Source organism: Mauremys reevesii, unplaced genomic scaffold, assembly GCF_016161935.1.
Source record: "Mauremys reevesii isolate NIE-2019 unplaced genomic scaffold, ASM1616193v1 Contig2, whole genome shotgun sequence".
Classification (NCBI taxonomy): Eukaryota; Metazoa; Chordata; order Testudines; family Geoemydidae; genus Mauremys; species Mauremys reevesii.
The window spans coordinates 1,979,112-2,002,506 of NW_024100826.1; the positions used below are offsets into that span (position 1 = coordinate 1,979,112).

The 23,395-nt window shown below is 58.2% G+C and overlaps 1 protein-coding gene across 1 annotated transcript; it reads right to left on the reverse strand.

Moving 5' to 3' along the window:
- Window positions 1–458: 458 nt before the first annotated feature.
- On the reverse strand, window positions 459–22,672 carry GRK2 (G protein-coupled receptor kinase 2). The gene is made up of 21 exons (XM_039518004.1): window positions 21,541–22,672; window positions 15,708–15,784; window positions 14,031–14,104; window positions 13,753–13,854; window positions 13,253–13,327; window positions 12,585–12,646; window positions 12,170–12,221; window positions 10,377–10,468; window positions 9,536–9,635; window positions 8,872–8,950; window positions 8,375–8,505; window positions 6,631–6,725; window positions 6,222–6,329; window positions 6,042–6,108; window positions 5,479–5,579; window positions 5,020–5,086; window positions 4,813–4,908; window positions 4,027–4,189; window positions 3,521–3,657; window positions 3,316–3,429; window positions 459–2,953 (listed from the first exon to the last, which is right to left on the reverse strand). Exons 1-21 carry the CDS (start codon window positions 21,651–21,653, stop codon window positions 2,789–2,791), a joined length of 2,070 nt encoding a protein of 689 aa, XP_039373938.1. The 5' UTR covers window positions 21,654–22,672; the 3' UTR covers window positions 459–2,788.
- Window positions 22,673–23,395: the final 723 nt, after the last annotated feature.

Below are 23,395 nucleotides of genomic sequence, written 5' to 3' on the forward strand. Positions count from 1 at the left end.
CATCAGCATAGCACCTCCTAGTGCCAGGCCATGGCATTGGAGCACATCTCCACTGCGCCCCCGCCCTGAGCATTTGGAGCCAGCCCTGACTGTCTGTTTTGCCCTGGGGCAGGTGCTGCCAGCTGCCTGAGCTGGAGAAGGGGCTAACACTGCCAGGCTGTTGCCTTGTTCTATTACAGCTGGTTAAATCCACCTCTCAGGTGGAACCTCCCTCCCCCATTCAGCATCTTGGAACCATTGTTTGCCTTGAAGCAAATCCCTGGGGAGGGAATGGTGGCAGGACAAGGGCCCAGCAGTTTCTGAAGCAAACACAGGCCTGGAGCATGGGGAGAACAGGGAGACACACAGCCCTGCAGTTCCCATTCCTGCCAGGCATGGGCCATTGCAACAATTTGCTGCCAGCTCATTAGCCACTGGGTGGTTTGCAAACCAGGGTGGAGCTGGCTCTGGTTTGCTGGGGGAGGTGGGCACAGAGGGGCTGCCCCTGGGACCCACTGGCTTTGAGCCTACCCAGCAGAAACACAGGGCTCTTTTCTGGGACCAGGGACCCTTTTCTCAGACCAGGAGCAGGGCCCAGATTGGGTGGGCAGGGGGTTGCTCCTGTAGCCCAGAAACAGCTGCCTTGGGGGGGGGTGGCTTTGATACAACCACAAGGCCCAGCAGAGGGGAACCGAAACTGATAGGGGGAAGGGATACATTGGCAGATCTGGGGGGCAGGGCTGGGGGAGCTGTGGCTCAGCACTGAATCCCCTAGCATGTACCCCTCCTCCACATACAACCCCATGGCCCAGGATCCCCCAACTGAGCCCTCCACAACCCTTCCTGCCCCAAGGCCCAGGATCTCCCAGCTGAGCCCTCCATTGTGTACCACTCTCATGGAGCAGAATTCCCAGTGACCCATGTCTAGGAGGCTGCCAGAAGGGGTAGGGTCCCCGGCTGCGAGTTGCCCCATCCCAGCCCATCCCGCAGGCCAGCCGCCACAGGTAGAGCCCCATTTTTTCACTTTTTTATTATAAAAACTCAGTTATCTTTTTTTCCTCTCCACTCGTTAAAATCACATTCAAAAATCGGCCAAAAAATTAATAACCCCGAGAAGAGACGGACCAGAAACCAATATTTACAGACATTGCAAGGGGGGAGGGGCACCCCCCCAAAGAAAATCGCCCCCCAAGGGGGGAAAAAAGAGCCATTGGCAGAATGGGCAGAACTCATCACACGGGGTTGGGGAGGGGGGCGCATGCAGCACACAGCCAGGTTCGCATGCGGTTTGGGGCTGGGAGACCATGGAGATGTAGGGGAACAGGGGAAGGGAGACCCTTTCCCCACTCCCCTTGCCAAATGCTCCCCCCATACTCTGCCCTGTCTCCTACCCCACCATGGAGGGGGTGGAAAGGAACCCAGGGTTAAGTCACCCCAAGAGCCTCCTGCCCCAGGGGGGAATGGGGGGGGGGTTGGGTTATAACCATGAATGGGGGAGGGGCGAGGAGTGGGGTGTCTGGCTGGAGTGATAATACAGGGGGCTATGGATGGAAGGGGGCAGCAGGGCCAACACTCAGACACACAGCACTTGGTGTTGGCACTGGCCCTCTGGCTAGCTGAGCAACAACCCCCGCGTGCAAAGCTCGGCCCCCACCCCAGCCAGCCTGACAGCACTGGCATCAGGCAACTATTCCTTCTCCTTTGGCACAAGGCCCAGGTGCCCCAAAGCTAGGGACCAGCAAAGTGCCTGTCTCCGTGGGAGGGCAGAGATGTGGCCCAATGGGGGCACTTCCACCTGCACAGACTTGGGTTTGGGTTTGGCATTGCTCATGGGTGAAACGAGTTGCCCAGGTCTGCCAGGTCAGGGACTGGCACCTTGCTATTTGGCACAATTTATTATAAATACTCTGGGGACAGGCATCCCAGCAATGCAATAGCGGGGAGGGTGGGGCTGTGGGGTCAGGAATGAGGGGCAATGGCACAGTGGGGGCAGAAGCCCAGGGCTGGGGGCTGTTGGCGTGGGCAGAGGCTGCTGGGCGGTGGAGACGCGGGTGTTTGCCTCCATCAGATAATTCATTGTTCATTCCTAATGGGACTCTTCCTCTTGGAGTCGGTGGCCCTCCAGCCTGATCCTGCCAGGCAGTGAAGCTCCTCCCACACCCAACCCCCAACCCTTTGAGCCCTTGGACAATCCTGAGCCCCAAGGCTCTCGCATGGCACCATAGGGTCCTCAGCCATGGGACAGCATTGCTGGGGCTGGAATCCCTTCCAGTAAGAGCTGGGAACCCATGGAGAAGGGACTGGAGGCAAGGCCTGTCCCCCATTCCCCAATGCTCACTACATTCTACAGGCTGGAAAGGGCATGCCCTGGGCCATAACCCCACCGCTGGCAGAGCCCTCTAGCGTGCCAGGGATTTGGGCCATGTGCTGCCTCCCACCCCAGGCAGAGCTCTCCAGCACCAGCAGCGATTTGATAATGGAGAGAGAAAGCAGGAAGTTAAGTGCCAAAGAGGAAATTCCTCCCTGTGATCCTCGCATTCCCCATCTTGTTGGGGGCAGGGCCAACGTGGCCCCTGCCCCATGAGCTGAGATGGGAAGGAGGGGAGAAATGGATCCAGAAGGCAGGATCCATCCCCAAATCAGGGGAGGGGGGGAGTCTGCCCCACCCCTCCAGATGCCCCTCCCCCTCCAGAAGGGGGCGGGGCGGGAGTCACAAGGATCAGCAAATTAACAGTTACGGTTCCGCTGGGGGTGCGAGTAAAACCCAACCCAATAAATTAAAGCCGGGGGAGAAGGGGGGGCGCGGGGGTCAGAGGCCGTTGGCACTGGAGCGCTGCAGCAGTGGCACCTTGCTGAGCTCCACTATGGGCGAGCGCGGCTTGTTCTTCATCTTGGGCACCCGCTGCAGCAGCTGCTGGGCCTCATGGTAGGCATCGCGCAGCTCCTTCTTCCACTGCACCAGCTCAGGGTCACTCTGCCGGGTGACAGGGCGGGGGGTGGGGTTAGCCGGGAGCACCATGGAGAGGTCAGGGGTCAGCCACAGGAGCGCCACATAGGGGTCAGAGATCACAGCTGGGGGGGGCGGGGTTAGCCACAGGAGCACCACAGAGGGGTCAGGGGTCACGGTCAGGGGGCAGGGTCAGCCACAGGAGCACCACAGAGGGGTCTGGGCTCACGGACAGGCTGCATTATTAACCATGGGGACGGGGAAGGAGCAGCCCCAGGGAGTGGACAACCAGGATTGGGGGGGTGGGGGGGGAGAAGCGGGGGAGCAGAGACATGGTGTAGCCCTGGCCCAGTAGAGGATGCCAGTGGCAGGGGAGGGGGCACACTCACATCACACTGCAGGATGAGCTGCCTGTGCTCCCGGGTCTTGAGGAGGATGCATTTGCGCTCCTTAATCTGCGTGTCCTCCACGGACTGGATCTCCTCCATGGTGAGCAGGGACTGCTGCAGGGGACAGAGTGCCAGGGGCGTCAGAGAGAGATCATGGCATCCCCCCCCCCCCCACCACCAAGAACCCCCCTCCCCAGGACCCTACCGGGGACTCGCCCTCCCCTCGCCACTCCAGTCGGTTGGGGAACAGGTAGAAGTATCGCCGCTGCCATGGCGTCAGGAAGGGGTTGCCCATCTTGGACATGTAGCCGTGCATGATGCAGTCTTTGCCCAGGGCGTAGTCTGTGCCAGAGAGAGAGTCAGATATCAGCACCAGCCAGCCGTCAACACACAGGGAAGTGCCTGCAGGGGGTGCTGTGGGAAGCGGGGCAGGAATGCTGGCTGTGGGGGCACTTCCAGCCACTCCAGCCTCAGCCTCCCTCAGTGGGGCACACTATAGGGAGGGGGGTTGGCTGTAGGGAAGGTGGGGAGCGATAGTGAGTGTGGCTGGCCATGTGGGAAAGCTCCCAGCAGCCAGGGGACACTGTAGGGAGCAGGGTAGGCCCTGGTGGAGGATGGATCTCCCAGGAGGGGCACCGTGGGGAACAGGAGCTGGCCATAGTAGGCATCTCCCAGCAGGGGGCACCGTGGGGAGGGAGCTCCCCCACTCACCCTCCTCGTGGCCCAGCTGCTTGTTCTTGGCCTTCTTGCGGGTCTCCAGCTTGTCGGTCTCCGCATTGACAGCATCGAAGACAGTCTCCGTCACCTCCTGCTGCCAGCGCTCCGAGATGGTGAGCGGAAAGTTGCGGTACAGCTCTTGGTCGCTGTCCAACAGCTGGGCACAGACAGAAAGACGGTAGGTGGGCAGGAAGCTGGGGGCTCCCCAAACCTGGGTGGCTGGGTATCCCCCACACCCTCTCCTGGCATCAAGCTCTCTGGGGGAAGGGCTGGGTGGTTGGTGGGAAGGTGAAGGGGCCTCCTCTCCCTCCACAATAGGTAACTGGGGCTCAGAGAGAGAGTAAAGGGCCAGGTGGGAGGCAATGTTCCCCCTCTAATTTTTCCCACGCATGTGCAGAATGAATATTGGTGCACATAACAAAATTCATGTGGTGGGGCTGGGGCAGAGGATTGGGGTGCGAGGGAGGGGAGGAGAGGGCTGGGGATGAGGGGCCAGGGCTGGGGCAGAGGGTTGGGGTGCAGAAAGGCTCCAGCTGGGGGTGCACGCCAGGGATGAGAGGTTTGGGATGCAGGTTGCGCGGTGGCTACAGCAGGGAGAGATGACTCCCTTCAGCTCTCTCTTCCTGCAGCAGCATCTGGGCTGTGTGGGGAGAGGTGCCTCTCCCGCAGCCGCAGCAGGTCTGGGCTCGTGCTGGGAGAGGGGATGGGAGCCTGCATGGCCTGGCCCTGCCCTTTCCAGCCGGGGGAGCTGTGATAATTCGCGTGAGGTCCCTCTGGTACCTTAATCCCTTTTGTGTCCTCTTCATCGAAAGATCCGATGTCGAAGGCGTCGGCCGCGTTCACCTCCCCACGTGGCGGGATCAGGGGTGGTGGGTACTGCGGGGTCAGGAGAGGCATTAGAGAATCTGGGGGGACAGGAGAGCAGCACCCACCATATGCCCTTGTCCCTCTCCTTCCCCAGCCGCTCTCCCTACCCACCCCACTTACCTTCTGCAGGAAAACCATCTGCCAGTCCAGGCTCTGGAAGAAGGGATCTTCCTTCACCTCTTGTGCCCTGGGGAGGAAGACCGGGGCGAGGTGGGTCAGCAGAGCTGGCCTGAGGGTCCCTCTGGCCCCCCACATGAGGGGCAAAGGATACTGCAACCTATGCTGGAGCCAAGGGGTCCAATTCTAGCAGGGGAAGGACTGGAGCATGGGGGTAGAGGCAGGGAGAGATGGGGCTGCCATGTCAGCATGGGGAGCTCTGGAGCTATCTGTTCTAATAACACAGTGACTGTATTTCTGTAGGTCCTATGCAAACAGCGCCACTCAGGCTGAGGGATGGGTCTCTTCCAGTTGGGGGACGGTAGCCCAATGCACCCATCCTTCCTGGGCTGGCTCCTGCCACATGCTTGCTGGGTCCCCAGGATGTGGCAAAGCCCCCCTGCTCCCCAGTCATGGACTCACCCATGCCCCATGCAGCCCAGCCTCCGGTTGACGTCTCTCTGAAGCAGCCCTTCCAGCAGGGAGCGCAGCTGAGGTGAGAAGGAGTCAGGCAACTCTACAGGCTGTGGGGGAGGGGAGAGGATTATCTTATAGGGTGGGGCCAATCTTATGGGGACAGACCCTTCCTGGGGCTGGAGGGACACCGCGGTTCCAAAACCAGCCAGCAGGGGGCAGCTGTGCGCATGTGAGCGCACATACACACACACAAAATCCCAGCCAGCAGGGGGCAGTCTCATCCACACAGCCACACTGGAGCTCCACTCTGCTCAGGGGCTGAAGGGCGGGGCCAGGCTCGGGTCCCTGGAGTGGGGTGTGTATGGTTGGGCTAGGCAGGGCCCTGGCTGAGGACCAGAGGGACGAGTGGCAGGTACAATGGGCTCAGAGCTGAAGAGCAGGGCTGTTCCTGGCCTGGAGCGACAGGGCACTGGCTTGTGCAGATGGGTCGGGGCCCCTCTCCACGCAGCCCTGAGGAGGGCAGAGATCCTGTCTGCACCTTATCCCCCCGCCAGAGCTCCCCCACTCACCATGGTCAGGGTCATGCGGTCGATCTCATGCTTGTCCTTGGTCTTGTGCTGCCGGAAAGGGCTGTGCCTGCGATGGGAGGGGAGAGGGTGGTCAGACGCTGCCCAGCCATACCCCTGCCTCACGGGTGCCTCTGTCCCACATGCACCCCCTCCTTCCCCCAAGATCGCTTGCTCACTCACCCCCTCAGCAGCTTGAAGAGCATGCAGCCCAGGGAGAACCAGTCAGCACTGCTGTCATACGCCACACCCTTCTGCAGCACCTCCGGTGCCATGTACCCATGCGTGCCACTGTGGAGGCATGTGGGGGGAGAGAGAGACAGACAGACAGAGAAGGGGGTCAGAGTACAACGGAGCCATGGCCAGCACAGGAACTGCAGTGCCATACTCTCCCTGCAGGAGGCGCCAAAGAGCCATCACAGAACCACTACAAACCCAGCCTCTCCCAGCAGGGGGCGCTGCAGGGGGCAGGGCAGGAGCACTGGCTGTGAAGGGAGCTCCCAGCTACTCCAGCCCCAGCCTCTCCCAGCTTGGGGCACTGTAGGGAGCGGGCAGGGGGCACTGACTGTGAAGGGAGCTCCTGGACACTCACACACTGGCATGAGGCTTCTTCTTGGAGAAATCACAGGCCAGTCCCAGGTCCGAGATCCTGACGTGACCGAACTCGTCCAGCAGGATGTTTGCTGGCTGCAGAGAGAGGAGAGCAGCCCCATGAGCTGGGGTGATGGGATGGGGAGACCCAGGTTGGGGATGGAGGGGAAATGCAGCATCTGAAATGCTCTGCGAATGGAAGGGAAGCCAGCGGGTGGGAGCTGGGCAAAGCCAGTCCCTCACTCCTGCCATTCTCCCCTTAACTTCACCAGCCATGGAGGTGGGGTCCTGGAATGGGGGCTCTGCTCTCACCCTGAGATCTCCAAGCACCACCCCCCATGGGGGCTGAGCAGGTGGGAACCCCAGGAGGGAGCAGGCAAGGTTACCCTGAGGCCCTAGCATGGGGGAACCCCCGTGGTGGAAGGGGTGGGACTCCGGGACGGGGCGGGTTTACCTTAAGGTCCAGGTGTGGGAGGATGGGAGGTACCAGTGGTGGGAGGAGGAGGGTGTGATGTTGGCAAACCAGGTGCCGGATCTTGCCAAGGCTTTAGGCCTCAGCCAAGCACAGACATATTCATCGCTGGAAACCTGTCCAGCTCACCTGTGTGTCAGTATGGGTCAGACAGGTGTCGGGCTTATACAAATGTATTTAGACTTCATGAAATGCTTGTATGTTGCTACATGTATTAATCCTGCTTATAATGTCTGTATCCCATGTTGTCAGGTGAAACTTAAGTGTTTGCTGTAGAGCTATAAAATTTTTGCTCTGAACTATGTAACTCACCAGACAAGAACAAAACTTTGCGTAGTGCAAAATGCTAAATCACTATGAAAGGCCCATCAGGAAGGGCTATCAAAACTAAATGGCTCACTCTGGGACATCACAATACAAAGACTGCTACTTGCCCCTGCACAAGCTATGTGCAAAAGGCTCATCCCATCAGCCTGAATTCTGTAAGAAGAAAATAAAGACAGCAGACATGAACATTTTTTATCTCTTTGCTGTTTGGCCTCTCACAGGACTGGAGCCAGGAAACAGAAGCAGAGATCCCCAGGGTCAACCTGGGTTAGCCCTAAAAGACATTCAGAGCTCACAGATTACTACATCTCTGTCAGCTTTTGGAACCATAGACTGCAACTCATTGATGTATACATGTTTGCCTGCTTTAATCTGTAAGTAATTCGCTCATTTCTTTTTCCTAGTTAATAAATCCTTAGTTCGTTTACTATAGGACTGGCTACAGGTGTTGTCTTTGGTGTGAGATCTAAGGTACAGATTGACTTGGGGGAAGTGTCTGATCTCTCGGGACTAGAAGCAACCTGAATATTTTGTGAGCTTTGGTGTATAGCAATGAACCATCACTAAGTCCAGCTAGCATGGAGGCAACACAGACTGGCATGCCCAAGGGGACTGGCTGTGACTCTATGGTAAGACTGGTATAGTGCTTTAGGAGTTCACAGTTGTTTACGAGGTTGGTGAAACGTAATTATAGAACATCCCCACCCCCATGGGTCTCTGCCCTGAGATCATGAACCACTCCAGTCAGTGTGACACTGAGGTCCTGGTGTGGGAGGATGGACAACCAAGATGGGAGGAGGAGGGGTTACCTTGAGATCCCAGTGTGGGAAGAGGGGACACCCATGGTGGGATGGGGCAGGGCTCCAGGAGGGGATGGGATTACCTTGAGGTCCTGGTGTGGGAGGGTGGGAGACACCCCTCCGTGGTGGGAGGGGGGGGGGGCTACCTTGAGGTCCCGGTACACCACAAAGCGGTTGTGCATGTGCTCCAGGCCCAGGATGATCTCGGCAGCGTAGAAGCGCATCTCGGCCTCGGAAAAGACCCCGTGCTGAGACAGGTGGTAATGCAAGTCGCCCCCTGCATGAGAGACAGCCAACATCCTGGTCAACACAAGGCCCTGCCCCACAGGAAAGACAGTGTGGGCCATGCAGGGGTGGCAGTGTTGCCTAGTGGCTAGAACACCAGGCTGCGAGCTATAACTCCCGGGTTCAATCCCCAGCCCTACCACAGGCTCCTTGGGCAAATCACATCCCCGCTCCGTGCCCCGGTTCCCCTCCTGCTCTTTGCCTGTGTGATCAGCAAGCTCTTTGAGCATGCACTATCTCACTAAGCATGTGCAGCTCCAGACAGTGGCGCCTAGCTTGAGACCGGGTGTATTATTAATTGTAAGGGGGGGCAGTGTGGGGGCTGGGGGGTTCCCCAAGAATAGCAGAGGGTTCTCACCATTCATCAGGTCCAGGATGAAGCTGAGTTTGTCAGGGGTATGGAAGGCGTAGGACATACACACGATGAAGGGGCAGTCCTGGTGTGAAAGGGGGAGATGGGTCACCCACCAAAAGAGGGAACCCCAGAATCTGCACCACCACAGGCTCCCCTCCCCCACAACATGATCCACCCCCCCACATGCTCCATCCCTCCTCCACACTTCTCTCTACATGCTGCCCCCTACATTCCCCCTTGCACTGCCCTCCCATAGATTCCCCCTCCCTCCACACTGCCCCACATATGCTGTCCCCACTGCATGCTCCCCTGTATGCTGCCCCCCACCAACCTCCACATTACCCCACGTGCTGCCCCCACCCCTCTTCAATCCTCTCTGTGTGTGCTCCCACCCCTTACGTGTTGCCCCCTCAAACTCTCTGTCCCCCCCCCCCATGTGCTTCCGACCACTCACCTGCACCTCCCTTGCTCTGAGCACACTCACTCCTGCCCTCCCCTGTGCTAACCGCCTCCACTGCTGTCCCCAGACCCAGGCCCCCCCTTTACCTTAGATCAGGCTTGCCCTGTTCTGACGCACCCCCCACCCCATGTATGCCCTGTGGCAAGGCTGGCCTGGTCAGGCAGGCCCCATGGCTGCAGTGCCTGGCATGTGGAGAGCTGTTCTCACCCCGGTGCTGACGAGAGACAGCATGATGCGCTCATTTAGGGCCAGCGTCTCCCCCTGCTTCATCTTAATGCGCTTCTTGTCCAGACATTTCATGGCATACCTGCCCCAAGAGAGAGAAAATAATCCCTGCTGCTATCCCCAAAGCAAATCTCCACACTCCTCATCCCTCCGCCCCTGCCTCCCACTGCAAATTTCCTCACCCCAGTATCCTTCCGCCTCCCATGGCAAATCTCCATGCCTGTTGCCCCTGATATCCCTCCACCTCCCACAGCAAATCCCCACATCCTTCACCCTGGTATCCCTCCACCTCCTGTGGCCATGGCAATCCCCCCCGCAAAAAACCCTGCGTCTCCCATGGTCATGGCAACCTCAGTAATGACAAGTATTCTTTCATCTCTCCTACTTCCACAGTACCCCCCTTCTCATTGAAGGTATCCCTCCGCCTGTCATGGCCAGGGCAACACCAGCACCACTGGTATCCTCCCTTGCCCCTGGAACCACCACAACTCTCCCTCGCTCTCACAGCTCTAGCCCCCCCCCCATCCCAGCAGATATTACCCCTCCCTGAAACCCAACCGATATCCCTTCAGCTCCTGACTATAATACCCCTCCCCACCAGATATCCCTGTCTCTCCCGGCTATAATACACACACACTCCCCAGATTCCCAGCAGATATCCCTCTGCCTCCTGGCTATAATATCCCCAACCCCAATGCCTAGACAATCCCAGCAGATATCCCTCCACCTCCCAGCTATAATACCCCACCCCCAGGGGAATCCCAGCAGATATCCTGCGCAGTTCATCTCCCCGGGGACCTCACCCCCGGTGTTGGCTAATTACATTTTGCCCGTGTCCGCTTTACGGCAACCGTACACCTCTCCGAAGCCGCCGCGGCCGATGATCCGGTGCACGCTGAAGTCGTTCATGGTCAGCTGGGCCCACGGCAAGGGGAGAGTGGGTGAGGGTGGGGAGGAATCCAGACATTAATTGTATTGTACTGTCGCAAACTCATGGCACATCGCACAGTGCAGCATGGGCTCTCAGAGCATCCCATGCCTAGGCAAGGAGCGAGAGGTTGGGCTTGGCGTTAAGGTCTCAGACTTAGAACTCCTGGATTCAGTTCCCATTTCTGCCACTGACTCCCTGGGTGATGTGGAGCAAGTCACTCTCAACCAATTTGTGCCTCAGTTTCCCCAGATACAAAGCAGGGAGAATAATCTGTCCTATGTCTGGATTGTATATTGGGGGGGGGGGAGGAGGAGCAGGAGGCAGGCCCAGCTTTTCTCTGTGTGTGCATGTATGCAGAGCACCCAGCACAATGATAACTATTCATCAGAACAATACCACCTGTTCCCTGGCCATTCCCACCAATGCAAGCACTTTCATTGTAGAATTGAGGGGAAACCTTCCCTCCGCGCCGTGCTCCCCCTAAGCCCTAGAGGAGGGGGGGGTGCCTTGGATTTCAACCTGCATCTGAATTTTGGGGCTCGCACAAGACGAGCCAGGGAACCCCAGCTCGCAGTGTGGCAGGGCTGAGGAGATCCCTTGCCCCCAGGGCCAGGCAGAGAATAGGAGGGTGTGGGACAGATCCCAGGGTGGGGTGATGTTAAAGGAGGGCACTGGGGATAGTCTTAAAGGTGGCACCCCCCAAACTCATCCTTTCACCCTGGGACACCTCCCTCTCCTATGTGTTTAAGGCCCCTGTCCCACAGCTACTGCCCCCCCCCAGTCTCCCCCACAATGAGCATAGCCCCAGGGGGTGGGATGATTCGATAGCAGTGGGGTTCGGTTGGGACCCGAGGGCTCCATAGGGAGCTGGGCAGTGGGGTAGGGGCAGTGGGGGTCGCTGTGCCGGGCAAGGGGCACATGGAAATGGGATGCAGTTCCAGACAAATCTACCTTCCAAATACAAACCGCCAACCCTCCCAGGCCAAGCCCCCCAAGATGGACTACAGCCCCCTCCCTTGCTCAGGCCAGGCTCCCCCAGATAGAACCTGCCACTCTATAAGTACATGGTGTGCCCACACTTTGAATACTGAGTGCAGTTCTGGTCACCCCAACCCAAAAATTGTAAGTTAGAACTGGAAAAAGTTCAAAGAAGGGCAACAAAAATGATGAGAGGTCTGGAAGAGCTTCCATATGAGGAGAAATTAAAATGACTGGGACTGTTCAGCTTAGAAAAGATACAACTAAGGAGGGATATGCTGGTGGCCTATTAAATCATGACTGGTGTGGAGAAAGCAAATAAGGAAGTGTTATTTACCCCTTCATATAACACAAGAACCTGTGGTCACCCAGTGAAATTACTAGGCAGCAGGTTTAAAAAAACATAAGGAAGTGCTTCACACAACGCACAGCCTGTGGAACTCTCTGCCAGGGGATGTTGTAACAGCCAATAATATAGATCCATCAGTGGTTATTAGCCAAGATCCCCTGCTCTGGGTGTCCCTGAACCTCTGTTTGCCAGAAGCTGGGACTGGATGACAGAGGATGGTTCACTGGATAATTACCCTGTTCTGTTCATTCTCTCTGAAGTACCTGGCACTGGCCACTGTCTGCAGACATAATAATGGGCTAGATGGACCACTGGTCTGACCCAGTGTGGCCGTTTTTATGCCCTGGGAGACACTCACATGGATGTTCAGCTCCACGTTCTTCCACTGGCAGAAGCGGGTGAATTTGTCGCTACAACAAAACAGAAAGAGGTGAAAAAACTACAGAGGCCCCCACAGAGAGACCCACCCATGGGCCTGCAGAGACCCCATCACCCCAGCCACGCAGAGACCGCCCCACCATAGCCCTGCAGCAAGACCACCCATCCCTCTCACCCAGAGACACCCCCATAGTCCTACAGAAAGACACCCCATACCTCCTCCCAAAGAGACCCCTGCAGAGAGAGGTTGCTCATCCCCCCAACCCGACAGACTCCCTCAGCCCTGTGCAGAGACCTTCCCATTCCCCGCCTGCCATGGTCCCTGCAGAAAGAGAACCTCCAGCCCCCAACAGAAATGCCCCCAGCCAGCCCCCACAGCAGGTGGCTCCTCTCACCTCTCGATGAATTTCTGGAAGATGGCCCCATGCAGGTTCTGGCAGATCTCCTCAATGTACGGCTGGGGAGACATGGGGGTCAGGCGGGGAAGAGAGGAATCAGCAGGGAACACCACCCACCCCCAGTGGGATGGGCCATGCCAAGAAATTCCTTTCCCCCGTCCTACCCGTACTGGGGCCTCCTCCCCCAAGGGAAGTGGGATGGGCCACCCTTCTCTTGGGGACTGTCAACCCCCCTGCTCTCCCCTGCATCAGAGCTTCTTAGTATCTCTCCCTCCTCCGGCCGCCAGGGCAGCCCGACCCCCCTTACCCATCCCCAACAGCAACCCCCTCCCACACAGCATCAGGAAGGGGCAGGAGACCGGGCTAGAGGGGCTCACTGCTTTGATCTGGTGCAGCTGGGGAGGAAATATTGAGCTAGGTGGACCCATGGGACTGATTGGTGCAGCGCTACCCTAGAGGGGCCCATAGGGCTGACTCGGCACCGAAGGGGGGAATCCAGTGCCAGAGCGGCCTGTGGGCCTGCTCCAGCACCGCAGGGGGGATCTGGGGATAGAGGGGCCCGTGGGGCTGGCTCGGCACCAAAGGGACCCTTGGGCTAGAGGGGCTGGCCTGGCACCTCAGGGGCCTGTGGGGCTGGTAGGGAGATGGGGGGTGGGGACACACACCTGGAATAGGTCTGGTGGCACCTGCTTCTTGCTGAGCCGGCTCTGCACATGCTCTGTGGCACTCTTGGAGAAGGGCTGTGGGGAAAGCAGTGGAGAAATGAAAGCCTGTGTGGCCCTCACAACCCCTCTTGGGTGGTCAGGGCAGGTCCGGGGGCTGGATTACTCCCATCCCCACCCCACGGTAGCCCACAGGGCAGGGCTGGGGCATCAGGGGAGACCCTGGACTGTATAAACAAGGAGAAATCCAACTCTCAGGCCAGGATGGGAGGGCTGGGGGAGCAACATAGGGTCCCCATCCAGGGCAGGGTCTGTGACTGCTTCAGGATGACCTGTGAGGCAGAGTTCCTGAAGGTCTTGGAGGTCCCTTCTGGAGATTTCTGGGGTCCCCCTGGGCAGGGTCTGCATTCCCCCTCAGGCAAGGTCTGTGGTGGTTTTTGGGGTGTCCCCCCCGGGCAAAGTCTATGGCAGTTTCTGGGTCCCCCCTGGGGTGGCGCACTCACATGGGAGCAGGACAGCAGCTCCTTCATGATGTACTGGTCAAAAATCTGGCGGCTCTTGGCGGCTCGATCCTCCTCCGAGTCCAGCTTCTCATATTTCTTAATCTGGGAGGCAGGGGGCGCAGTGTCACCGTGGGGCAGGCTGAAAAGTCATGGCTGGGAGCCCCCAACACCCCAGAGGGCAGGGGAGCCTTCCAGCAGCCACCCTAACACCCCACAGGGTGGGAATTTACCCCTTCCCCTCCCTACTAGGTGGAGATAGGGAAACCCCAAGGCCTCACCTCTTCATAGAACTCCACGAGTGGCTTGGCCTCCTCCACCTGATTCAGGCAGAAATCCCGGAACAGCAGGTATCCTGGGAAACAGGGAGAGAGTCAGGGCCCCAGAGCCCTGAACCCGGCCCCTAACCTCCAGAGCCAGCCAGCCCCCTATCCTGGGGCTGGATAGTAGCCAGCGTCCTCTAGAGGGCAAAGGCCCCATGTCCCATTCCCTGCACCCCTGAGTCATGTAATCCCTCCTGACTCCCTCAGATCCAGCTCCCATCTATACCAGCGGTAGCAACAGTGGGCTATTTTCTGCCCAGCATCCCTAGTCTGGTCACCACCAGAGAGGGCTGATTCCCCACAATGGGACAGTAGCAGCAGGCCTCTCCCCAGAGCCAGGCTGGGCCACGAGACTCTCCAGGTGGCTCCATCCTAGCCCTTGGGGCCCTGCGGTTAAACGGCTCCAGGTGCTGCCAGCTGCCAGCTCCCACCCCGCAGGGTAGGCTGCAGTTCACAGGGTTAGTTGGGCAAGAGGCCAGGCAGTGTGGAGCAGGCAGGGGAGCGCAGGGGAGGAGGCAGGGGAGCGTGGGGCGTATTGGCGCGGAAACCACAAACACCAGCGTGGGCGGGGAAGGAAGTGACAGGGGCTTCCTGCTGGAGGCCGTTAGCTACCAATGGCAGAAAGGGGAAGTGTCCCACCACGCCAGCCAGGGGGCCTGGGGAAAAAAAACCACTGGGGACCTCCAGCCGCTTAGAAGCCTCTGCCTGACTAGTGGATCCTGGCCCCTATCTCCAAGCCCCCTGGCAATCCCCATTCTGACCTTCCCCCATGGATCCCCACCCACCAGAGACCCAATCCCCCTCACAAACCCAGCCCACCGGGGACTCCTCCCCCCTCCCAATCCTAACGCCACCACTCGAGAGATCCCAACCCACCAGGTACCCTCCACTCCCAGGAAGCCCCAACTGACTAGGACTCTGGATTCCAAACCCCCATCCAACCCCACTCCAGCCCCCCACACCAACTCCAAACCCACTGGGGAACCCCAGCCTCCTCTCAGCCCCCGCCAAAACATAACATCCCCAACCCCCACCCCGCCACACAGCTCTACCCACCCAACAAACCCACCCCCTGATCCGAAACCCACCCTTCTCCCAGCTCACCACCTGATTGGGGTCACCACCTGACCCTTCCCTCCAACCCTCACCCTGGGATTCTCCTCCCCAACTGGAAAATCTCACCAAGTGCCCCCCCTTTTCCAGTCCATGCCCCCTGCCCCAGCCAGAAACCCAGGAGAGGGATCTGGGCCTGGGCCTGGGGGATGGGAACTGCCCAAGCCACACAAAGAGGAAGGAGAATTTCCTCTTGCGCTTCAGCACTCTCCACCCGTGTTCACAGCTGGCCTCTTGCCTTCCCCCGAGCTGGAGCTGTGGAGCAAGGAGCACAGCCAGCCCTGGGGATAGGTGTGAGCACAGAGCCTCCACAGCTCTAGTGACGCCCTTCAATCCCAACCTGCAGCCCCCATTAGTCCAGTGCTGGTCTCTCTCCGACAGCTCTGCTGTTGTCCCTCAATCCTAACCCTCCCAGACACACAGTTACACCAAGGGCCTGGGGAGAGGGGGATGTGCATGGGTGTATCTGTATGTGTGTCTGTGCATCCCCTGCAGCACTTCACCCCCACCCCCTCCACTCACCGATCTTCTGAGAAAAGATCTTGTCAAAGGTCACTTCGCCCCGGTCCTCCAGGTATTTCTGCATGACGCTGCGGATGCTGGCAAGACGAGGAGCACACAGGAGATTAATTGGGATACCCACTCCTCACTCCTGTTCCTTCCCCCAGTAGAAACCACCTGAGCCCATTTGGATTCTGGATCTACATGCCTGGGAGTGTCAGAACAGGCATCTCCCCACCGCAGCCTCAGGCTTTCCCATGTTGGGGATCTTAATATATGCTTTTCCCCCTGAACTGAACCTTCTTTGACGTTCCAATATTTATTAGTTTGTTAAATTCCAGCTCCCTTTAAGACTTTTCCCTCCCTTCAGTAGCTGCCTCCAGCTACAGTTTCACTAAGTTTTTTGGGTGAAAATTTCCTTGTTTGTTTGTTTAAACAACAGCCACATGGCACCATCAGTCACTCACTAGCACATCCATTAAGTACTCATCCAAAGGCCCCAGTTGAGACCAGAGCCCCATCGTGCCAGGCACAGTACACTCTTGAAAGAAATGCCCTCTACCCTTAGGATCTCCCAATTCAGCTACACAGGACAAAGGCCAGGAACAGAAACTGAGTCACAGAAACAGGACGGGACTGGCCCAAGGTCACCCAGCCCCACCCACTAGCCCCCACTGCCTCTTGATGCTGACACGTGAACTAGCTGCATCATGGTTTGTTTTTGAGCAGTGCCAGAACTGGGTCCGGGTCTCCAGCATAATTCCATCGTTTTCCATCTGTCTCGGGCTCATCTGGCCCCCATCACTGCTCCAGGTGAGAGCCTCGTGATCTTTAATGGATTTAGTGTCCCAATGCCCCTGAGAGGGAGGGAAGTGCTGGTAGCCTCATGTTCCAGATGGGGACACTGAAGCAGAGAGCAGCTGAGTGATGTGCCCAAGATCACACAGGGAGGAGGAAGGAATTGAAAGCAGGTCTCCTGCCTCCCAGCTTAACACCTGAGCCACTCCCTCTTTTAGCAGCATGGCCACTGAGTCAGGCCAGGTTCCTTGAGTTCAACATGAGGCCCAGCCCAGCCAAGCTAGACCTGCAGGCTGTGTAATGTCCTTCAATCCAGCTGGTCCCTGCAGGGCTTGGGCCAGAGACCTCTGCCATGGCTGGGTCAGAGTGGTCGGAGTCCTGTGGGGCTCAGCAGCTCTGCCCTGAAGTCTTAAAGCCCACCAGGATCCAGCTGGTGCTTCTATGATGCTTGACCAGGCCGCCAAAATCTCACCTTAGGGAACATCCCACCTGCCCAGCGTATCCATGGGCAGCTCCCCAAGGGGCATGAACGCCATTGCAAGACAGCAGCTGGCACCCGGCAGACCTGAGCAGGAAGACACCAGGCCTTGTGGCACAAGGAACATCTCAGACCACAAGGAAAGTCAAGTCTGGTGTCTTGGAGATGGAGGGAGGCTGCTGCCTCCATTCCCACCCACAGGGAGGGGTGGGGGTTTGCAACATCCTCCTCCGGGATCTGCACAAATAGGGCCTGACAGTGCTCAGGGCAAAGAGAAGAACTTGAGCTGTGCAGGACTCCTGGGTTCTCTGGGAGGGGTGTGGGGTCCAGTCATTAGAGCTGGGGGGGCTCAGAGCCAGGACTACTTCATTCTCTCCAAGCTTTGGGAGGGGAGTGGGGTCTAGTGGTTAGAGTAGAGTGGGCTGGGATTCTATTCCTGGCTCTGTGGCATGTCGTCTCTTGGTGCCTGAATTCCCCATTGGTACAGCAGGGATGACTACCATGGCATGGTCTGCCAGGTCTATGCAGACTGAGCTCTTTGGAGCAGGGGCTCTCTCACCAAATATCCATGCAGCGCCTGGCACAGCATGGCCCTGGCTGCAGTTGGGGCCTCCTAATGGCTACTGGAAGGGGGATAAAAGTCAAAGCCACTAGGAGGCTCCTTGCACCTCCCCATGAAGCAGCCAGACGTGAGCATTGTTGGAGACGGGATACTGGGCTAGATGGGCCCCTGCTCTGGACATGCCCGTATGGCTACAGGCCTTTCTGAAGGTCCCTGCTGACCCGTGGAGCCCTGCCCGTGAAGATGCCATCCTTCCCTGGCCCTGCCAAGGGCAGCAGCACTCTGACCTTTTAACAGACCATGGGCCAAAGAACTAAGGCCAGGTGCTTGCACTGGCCAGGTCTTTCGTGCTGGGGCAGCCAAGGGCTCCTTTGGCCTGGGGTGGCAGGTGGGGTGGGGTGGGGTGTATCCCTGCTGGGTTTTTGAGGGTGTGGCCAGAGCTGGTGTCAAGGCCCTGTGGGGTACGGGAGCAGCCCTGAGGCTGCTCTTGATGACACCAAAGAGAATGGAAACCTGGCCCCAACACTGATCAGCCCCAATCAACTGCACTGCTGCCCCCTGGCCTCGCCCCCTTACTGGACATCCAGGGGGACTCGGCCCCTCATCTTTCCAGCCTCCCAGGTCTCAGGGTCTTGGGAGAATTCACCAAAACCTGGAACTGAAAACTCTCCCCTGTCCTGCAGGCCAATGGGAAGATGGGAGGAACCTTCCCCAAGGCTGGGCCAGGGGGCAGAGGTTCCCTCGATGATAGAGGAGGACCTCAGCCTTGGCACAACAGGGTGGTGGGTCCCTGGGAGCCACATTAAGGATCAGACTGGGGCCAGAACTGAAAAGACTGGCTCTGTCAAGACATTTCAATACCCCCCTGCAGCAGGAGCTCTGGGCTTGATCTGTCATTCACAGTTATTGCCAATCTCCCAGCAGATCTCCCCTCAATCCCAACCCAGAAACCTGGGCTAGCTCAGCCCTGGCCTCCCCCCATAGCTCTGCCGCTGCCCTTCCATCCCAGCTCTGGGCTCCTCCCTGAGCTCCATCAATGTCCCTCAATCCCATCCTACGGCCCTCTGCTACCCTCGCCCTGGGCTCCCCACCCAGACGCACCAGGCAGTGCCCTGCTGCATGCCCATGGCAGCTGTGAGCAATGCCAGCACGGTGCAGGGTTCTGTTTCCCTGATTGGCTCTGGCTCCAGGATTTTCGTCTCTAGCCTCTCCAAATCAATCTGGGGGGGCAGGCAAAAAAGAGGAACCCCTCTGGCTGGGCCCTATGGCGGGGGAGGAATGCCTGGGGGGCAGGAGGCTCGACCCTCCCCCCGCCCCACCCAGCACCCCTGTGGCCAGTGTGAACTCAAACCCAAAGGGGGTGGGGGAGCAGGGTAGGGTGACTGGGCATGTGTAGATGTGTGTAGGGGGGATGTCACACAGAAGCCCCTGCACCCCCTTCTCCACCCCACAGCCAGATTGGATGTGAAGCAGCACATCCCTCTCAACCAAATTCCTGGCCCCATGGGGTCACAGCTGGTTCAGCATGGTGGGGCCCCATCATGCCCCTCCCCCTCAGCAGGCCCTGCCCCTCACACCCCTGCTAGTCCCTGGCCCCCTGTGCCATCCCCTCAGGGTCCAGGCCCGAGGCAGCAGCTGGCAGTGACTTTCCCACAGGCCTGGCTGGTGGGATGCAGGGGAAGGAGGGCTGGGCTGGCCCGGCCCAGGTGTGAGCCACCAGAGGCTCCCAGGGAAAACACAGAGGAGGGCGCTGTGGGGATCAAAGGGAGGGGGCCCCTAGCCCCTAATCCATCCAGCCCCCCCATCCACTTTACAAACCCAAAGTCACCTCCACATAGGAGACATCACCCCCCCTCTCCACATCTCCCCCAGAGATCCATTCCACACCCCACCCCTTAAAGCTCCCCAGTGCACAAAGATGGTCAGCCCCCAACACCTCCCCAGGTCCATTCCCCACAGTAAGGGCACTACGCATCACTGGGACGGCCGTCCCATGTAGGGGTAGGGCAGCGCAGGGAGCCAGCTCCCTGCAGTGCCAAGACTCAGCAGCAGTCTCTGCCCACAGCCCTCCCCAGAGGGGGCATCTGGGTAAAGCCCAGCTGTAACTCCTCTCCAGGACAGGGGGGCCCCTAGGCTACCATCCCAGACATCTTATCACAGCTATGGAAAACGCCTCTGCTCCCCACACCCCCCAGCACACAGGTCTGGCCCCTCCCCACCGCCACTGCACCCCGGGACACAGGCCTGGCCCCTCCCTGCCCCCACTGCACCCCGGGACACAGGCCCGGCCCCTCCCTGCCCCCACTGCACCCCGGGACACAGGCCCAGTCTCCACAAGGCCTACCCTGCTCTCACATAGTGACGTGGGGCAGCGTAGTTGGGGTGGGGGAATCTGCAGTTAAGTAAGGGTCTGGGGTCAGACAGGCCTGGCTCTAGGGAACAGGGCAGGGGGCCCCATCCAGCCGAGGCCCCTCCATGGGCCCAGCACAGAGAAATCTGGAGTCTAGGCAGCCTCTGGTGCTTCTAGGGACTCCTAGCTAAAAAGGGTCTCTCTACCATCCCCATGGGCACCTGCCCCTTTTGGAGAAGCTGGAGACAGGGGACTGGAGCTTGGCTGGCCCTAGGGCCTGCTCCCCACAGGCCATGGGAGCAGAGGGAGCTCAGCAGGCAGGGGATGGATGCTTTCACACATGCGCTCATGAGGGTGGAAACCCACAGCTCCACACCAGTAGCCTAGGCCTGTGTGACTGCCAGGCAGTACCAGGCCCCTGCCCGCCACATAGACCAGGCCCCGTGCTGCCCCAGCTTCCCCTCTGCTCCCAGGTGTCACTTCTGGCTAAGTCAACCCCCCCGCCCAGCCTGAGCCTTGACTGTCATTGCTCTGTGCTCAGCGAGGGGCCCTGACTCTGAGCTCCCCTCTCCCTCGCCCTGCAGCCCCAACAGGGCAGAGCAAGGCCAGGATCTTTGCTGGAAGGGTTGGGGTTGAAGAGTAGGGACTGGTGGGGATGGGGGCCTCCATGGGTCCAGCTTTGTGCTGGGGCAGGGGGCTGTGCTATCTACAGCCCATGAGAACAGGAAATCAGCCCAATAGAAGAGGGGGTTGGCCCTGGGCTCTTCACTCTGCAGCTCTCCCCTCCCACCTCAGAGCCAGCTGCATTTCGATGACTTTCTCTGCCCCATTCTCCCTGAAGCCAGGTTGATGCCCGGCATTGGCAAAAGCCAAAAAAGGTGCCACGCATGCTATCGTACATGTCTGTTGCGCCACTGGCTACCCTGATCCCCAAGCACTTGTTAAGTGCCACTAGCTCGTTAAATAGCACGGATATTGCGCATGGGGTTGGAAGTAGGGTGCTGCGCACAGATGATCCTTAGCACAGATTGCATCTCGAACCCTGCCGCGTGTGTCTCACAACCATTAGACAGGCGCTAGTTCAGACCTGCTGCACCGTTGTGTCTAATGCATGCCCACATGTAGTCAGCTGTGCAGATCAGCCCATGGCAGGTACAGTGCATCTGATCCGCCAGGATCATGTTGGGCACGCAGGGGCTGTTCTTCAGAACCTCCCAAGCACAGGGAGATCACAACCCTGGTGCTGGGAACTGACAGATACAAAGGAGAAGGGGGTGGTGTGGGGAAGGGTCTCTGGATTTTAAAGGGGGTGGGGAGGGTCAACTCAGACCCTCCTCTCCCATCTCCCTGGTGTTGGAGAGCAAGACACAGGAGCCTGGAAGAAAACAGAATAATAGAAAACTATTCAGGCTACAGGGGGGAAACAATCAGGAAGACACAACCTGGACAGGGCAGAGAGTGCCAGTCTCCTCCAGTAACACACAGCTCCCCCCAACACACACTCACAGAACTATGCCGCTTCGCTGCCCCCATGCCCAACCTGGGGCGCCCACTCTGCTCAGGTCAAGACACCTTGCAGGGAGCTGTGTGTGTGTGGGAAGGGGTCCATTTCCAACCAAAGGGCCAGCAAGGCCCAGCCGGCTGCCCCACACTGCCCCCAGCTCACCTGGGCTCAGGTAACAGGATCTTCTTGCTGGCCCGGGCTGCAGGGGTGGATTTGCTTTTTTCCATAGCCATCAAGTAGCTCACATCCGCTAGCACCGCTTCCAAGTCGGCCATCTTGCCAGGCAATCTTCTCTCTTCTCCTCCCCCCCCCCCTTGTTTTTTAAATACCTTAAGAGATTATTAATTTTTTGAGTCTCCGGCCTCAGCGGCCGACCGAGCCCCCTCTCTGCCCCTCTAGATGCCGGGGGGTTGGGGTGGGAAAAAAGAGGGGGGTGTTGTTCCCCCACCCCTTTCACCAACAGATCCACATGATGCCTTGCAGCGACAGCCCCTTCCACTTCTTCCTTATTTCTGATCGGCTTCACCTCCTCTGCTAGCGGCTCCCCTTCCTCTCTGAGGCGCTGTGCGTGTTTGCAGGAGAGGCGGGCCTGCCTTGCAGTGGATGCGGCTAAGGGTTTGCTTGTCTCCCACCCCCTTGACAACTGCTTCGGTTTTTGAGTTGTGTGTCTGTGTGTGGATCTGCTGGTGCAAGCAGCGGGCAGGGCCAGCCGAGGGGAGTGCCAGGAGAGGGGCACGAGCGTTGGAGGGGAAGAAAAAAAAACCTGTGCCAAAGCCACCGCAAAAATAACAATCCGATAAAATGTCAGGTCACTAGGTCATTAAAAGAAAGAGAGGCAGGATCGACGGATTCCGCAACGCTTCCTCCTGCCCTGCCTGGTCGCCACACTGGCTACAGCACAGGCTAGCTTAGGTCTCTCTCCGGCTGCAGCTTAAAGCAACAGTGCCCTGAAAAAGGGAAGCAAAGTGAGGCAAAAGATTGAACGCTGCCCTCTGGAGGTTTTGCGTTAGCCCTTCGCCCACCCACACTGCATTTTAGGCTCGGGTGATCGCAGTGCGTGCAATGGGGGCAGGCTGGCAGAAGCAAGGTTCCAGCATGCCTGTGTGTCAGGTGTCACCCATGAACAACCGAAGTGCCTCTCTGGCCCCCTGCATGCACCTGGCAGCCAATCGGCCTGCACACCTGCGGGACAGTAGGAGGGAGCTTACAGTAGCATCTAAAGGCCCCTAAGAAAGGAACAGGGACCCATCCCTTTTGGGGAGGAGTGCCCCATAAAAACCTGCAAAGCCCATATACTTTGTCCTCCTTTGAGTCCCCCTTGGCCGTGATGCCTGCAACAAACAAATCGGCTAGGGAGCAGCTGGGCGGCTTACTACGCTAATCAAGTCTGTCAGCCCATGAGCCCCCTTTCTTGCGCACCTGCCCTTGTTATCTCAGCTCATACCCTGAGATTGTAAGCACATTGGGGCAGGGAGTGAGAGTCATTGTGTGAATGTACAGTGCCCAGAATCACTGCTCTGTTTGAGAGGCCAGAGCAACTCACCCAGGGACACGGTAGATTCCTCCATCGCTTGGGGTCTTTAAACCGAGATTGGGCGTCTTTCCAAAAGATCTAGCTCAAGCACCAGTTTTGGTATTGATGCAGGAAGCAGTAGGGGGAGTGCTCTGGCCTGGGTTATGCAGGACGTGAAACTAGATGATCTCAGTGGTCTTTTCTGGCTTTAAAAATCTATGAATCTGTAATATATACAGCTGCCACCACTATGCTATAAACGTAAATAGTTCTAGGCATTGTACACATATGAAATGGAAAGCTGGAATCTACCCCTCAAATTGCTACAATATAAGGATAAAGGCACATCTGGTCAACCTTCTGTTTGGAAATATCAAGCTTTTAAACCATATACATTTTCTTCTTTCATACAAAATGTGTCTGGCTATTGAATTAAAATTATATAAGCTGATCTCAGTTCAAACAGAGGCTCTCAGGTAAGTGAGACAAAAGATTTGGACTGTG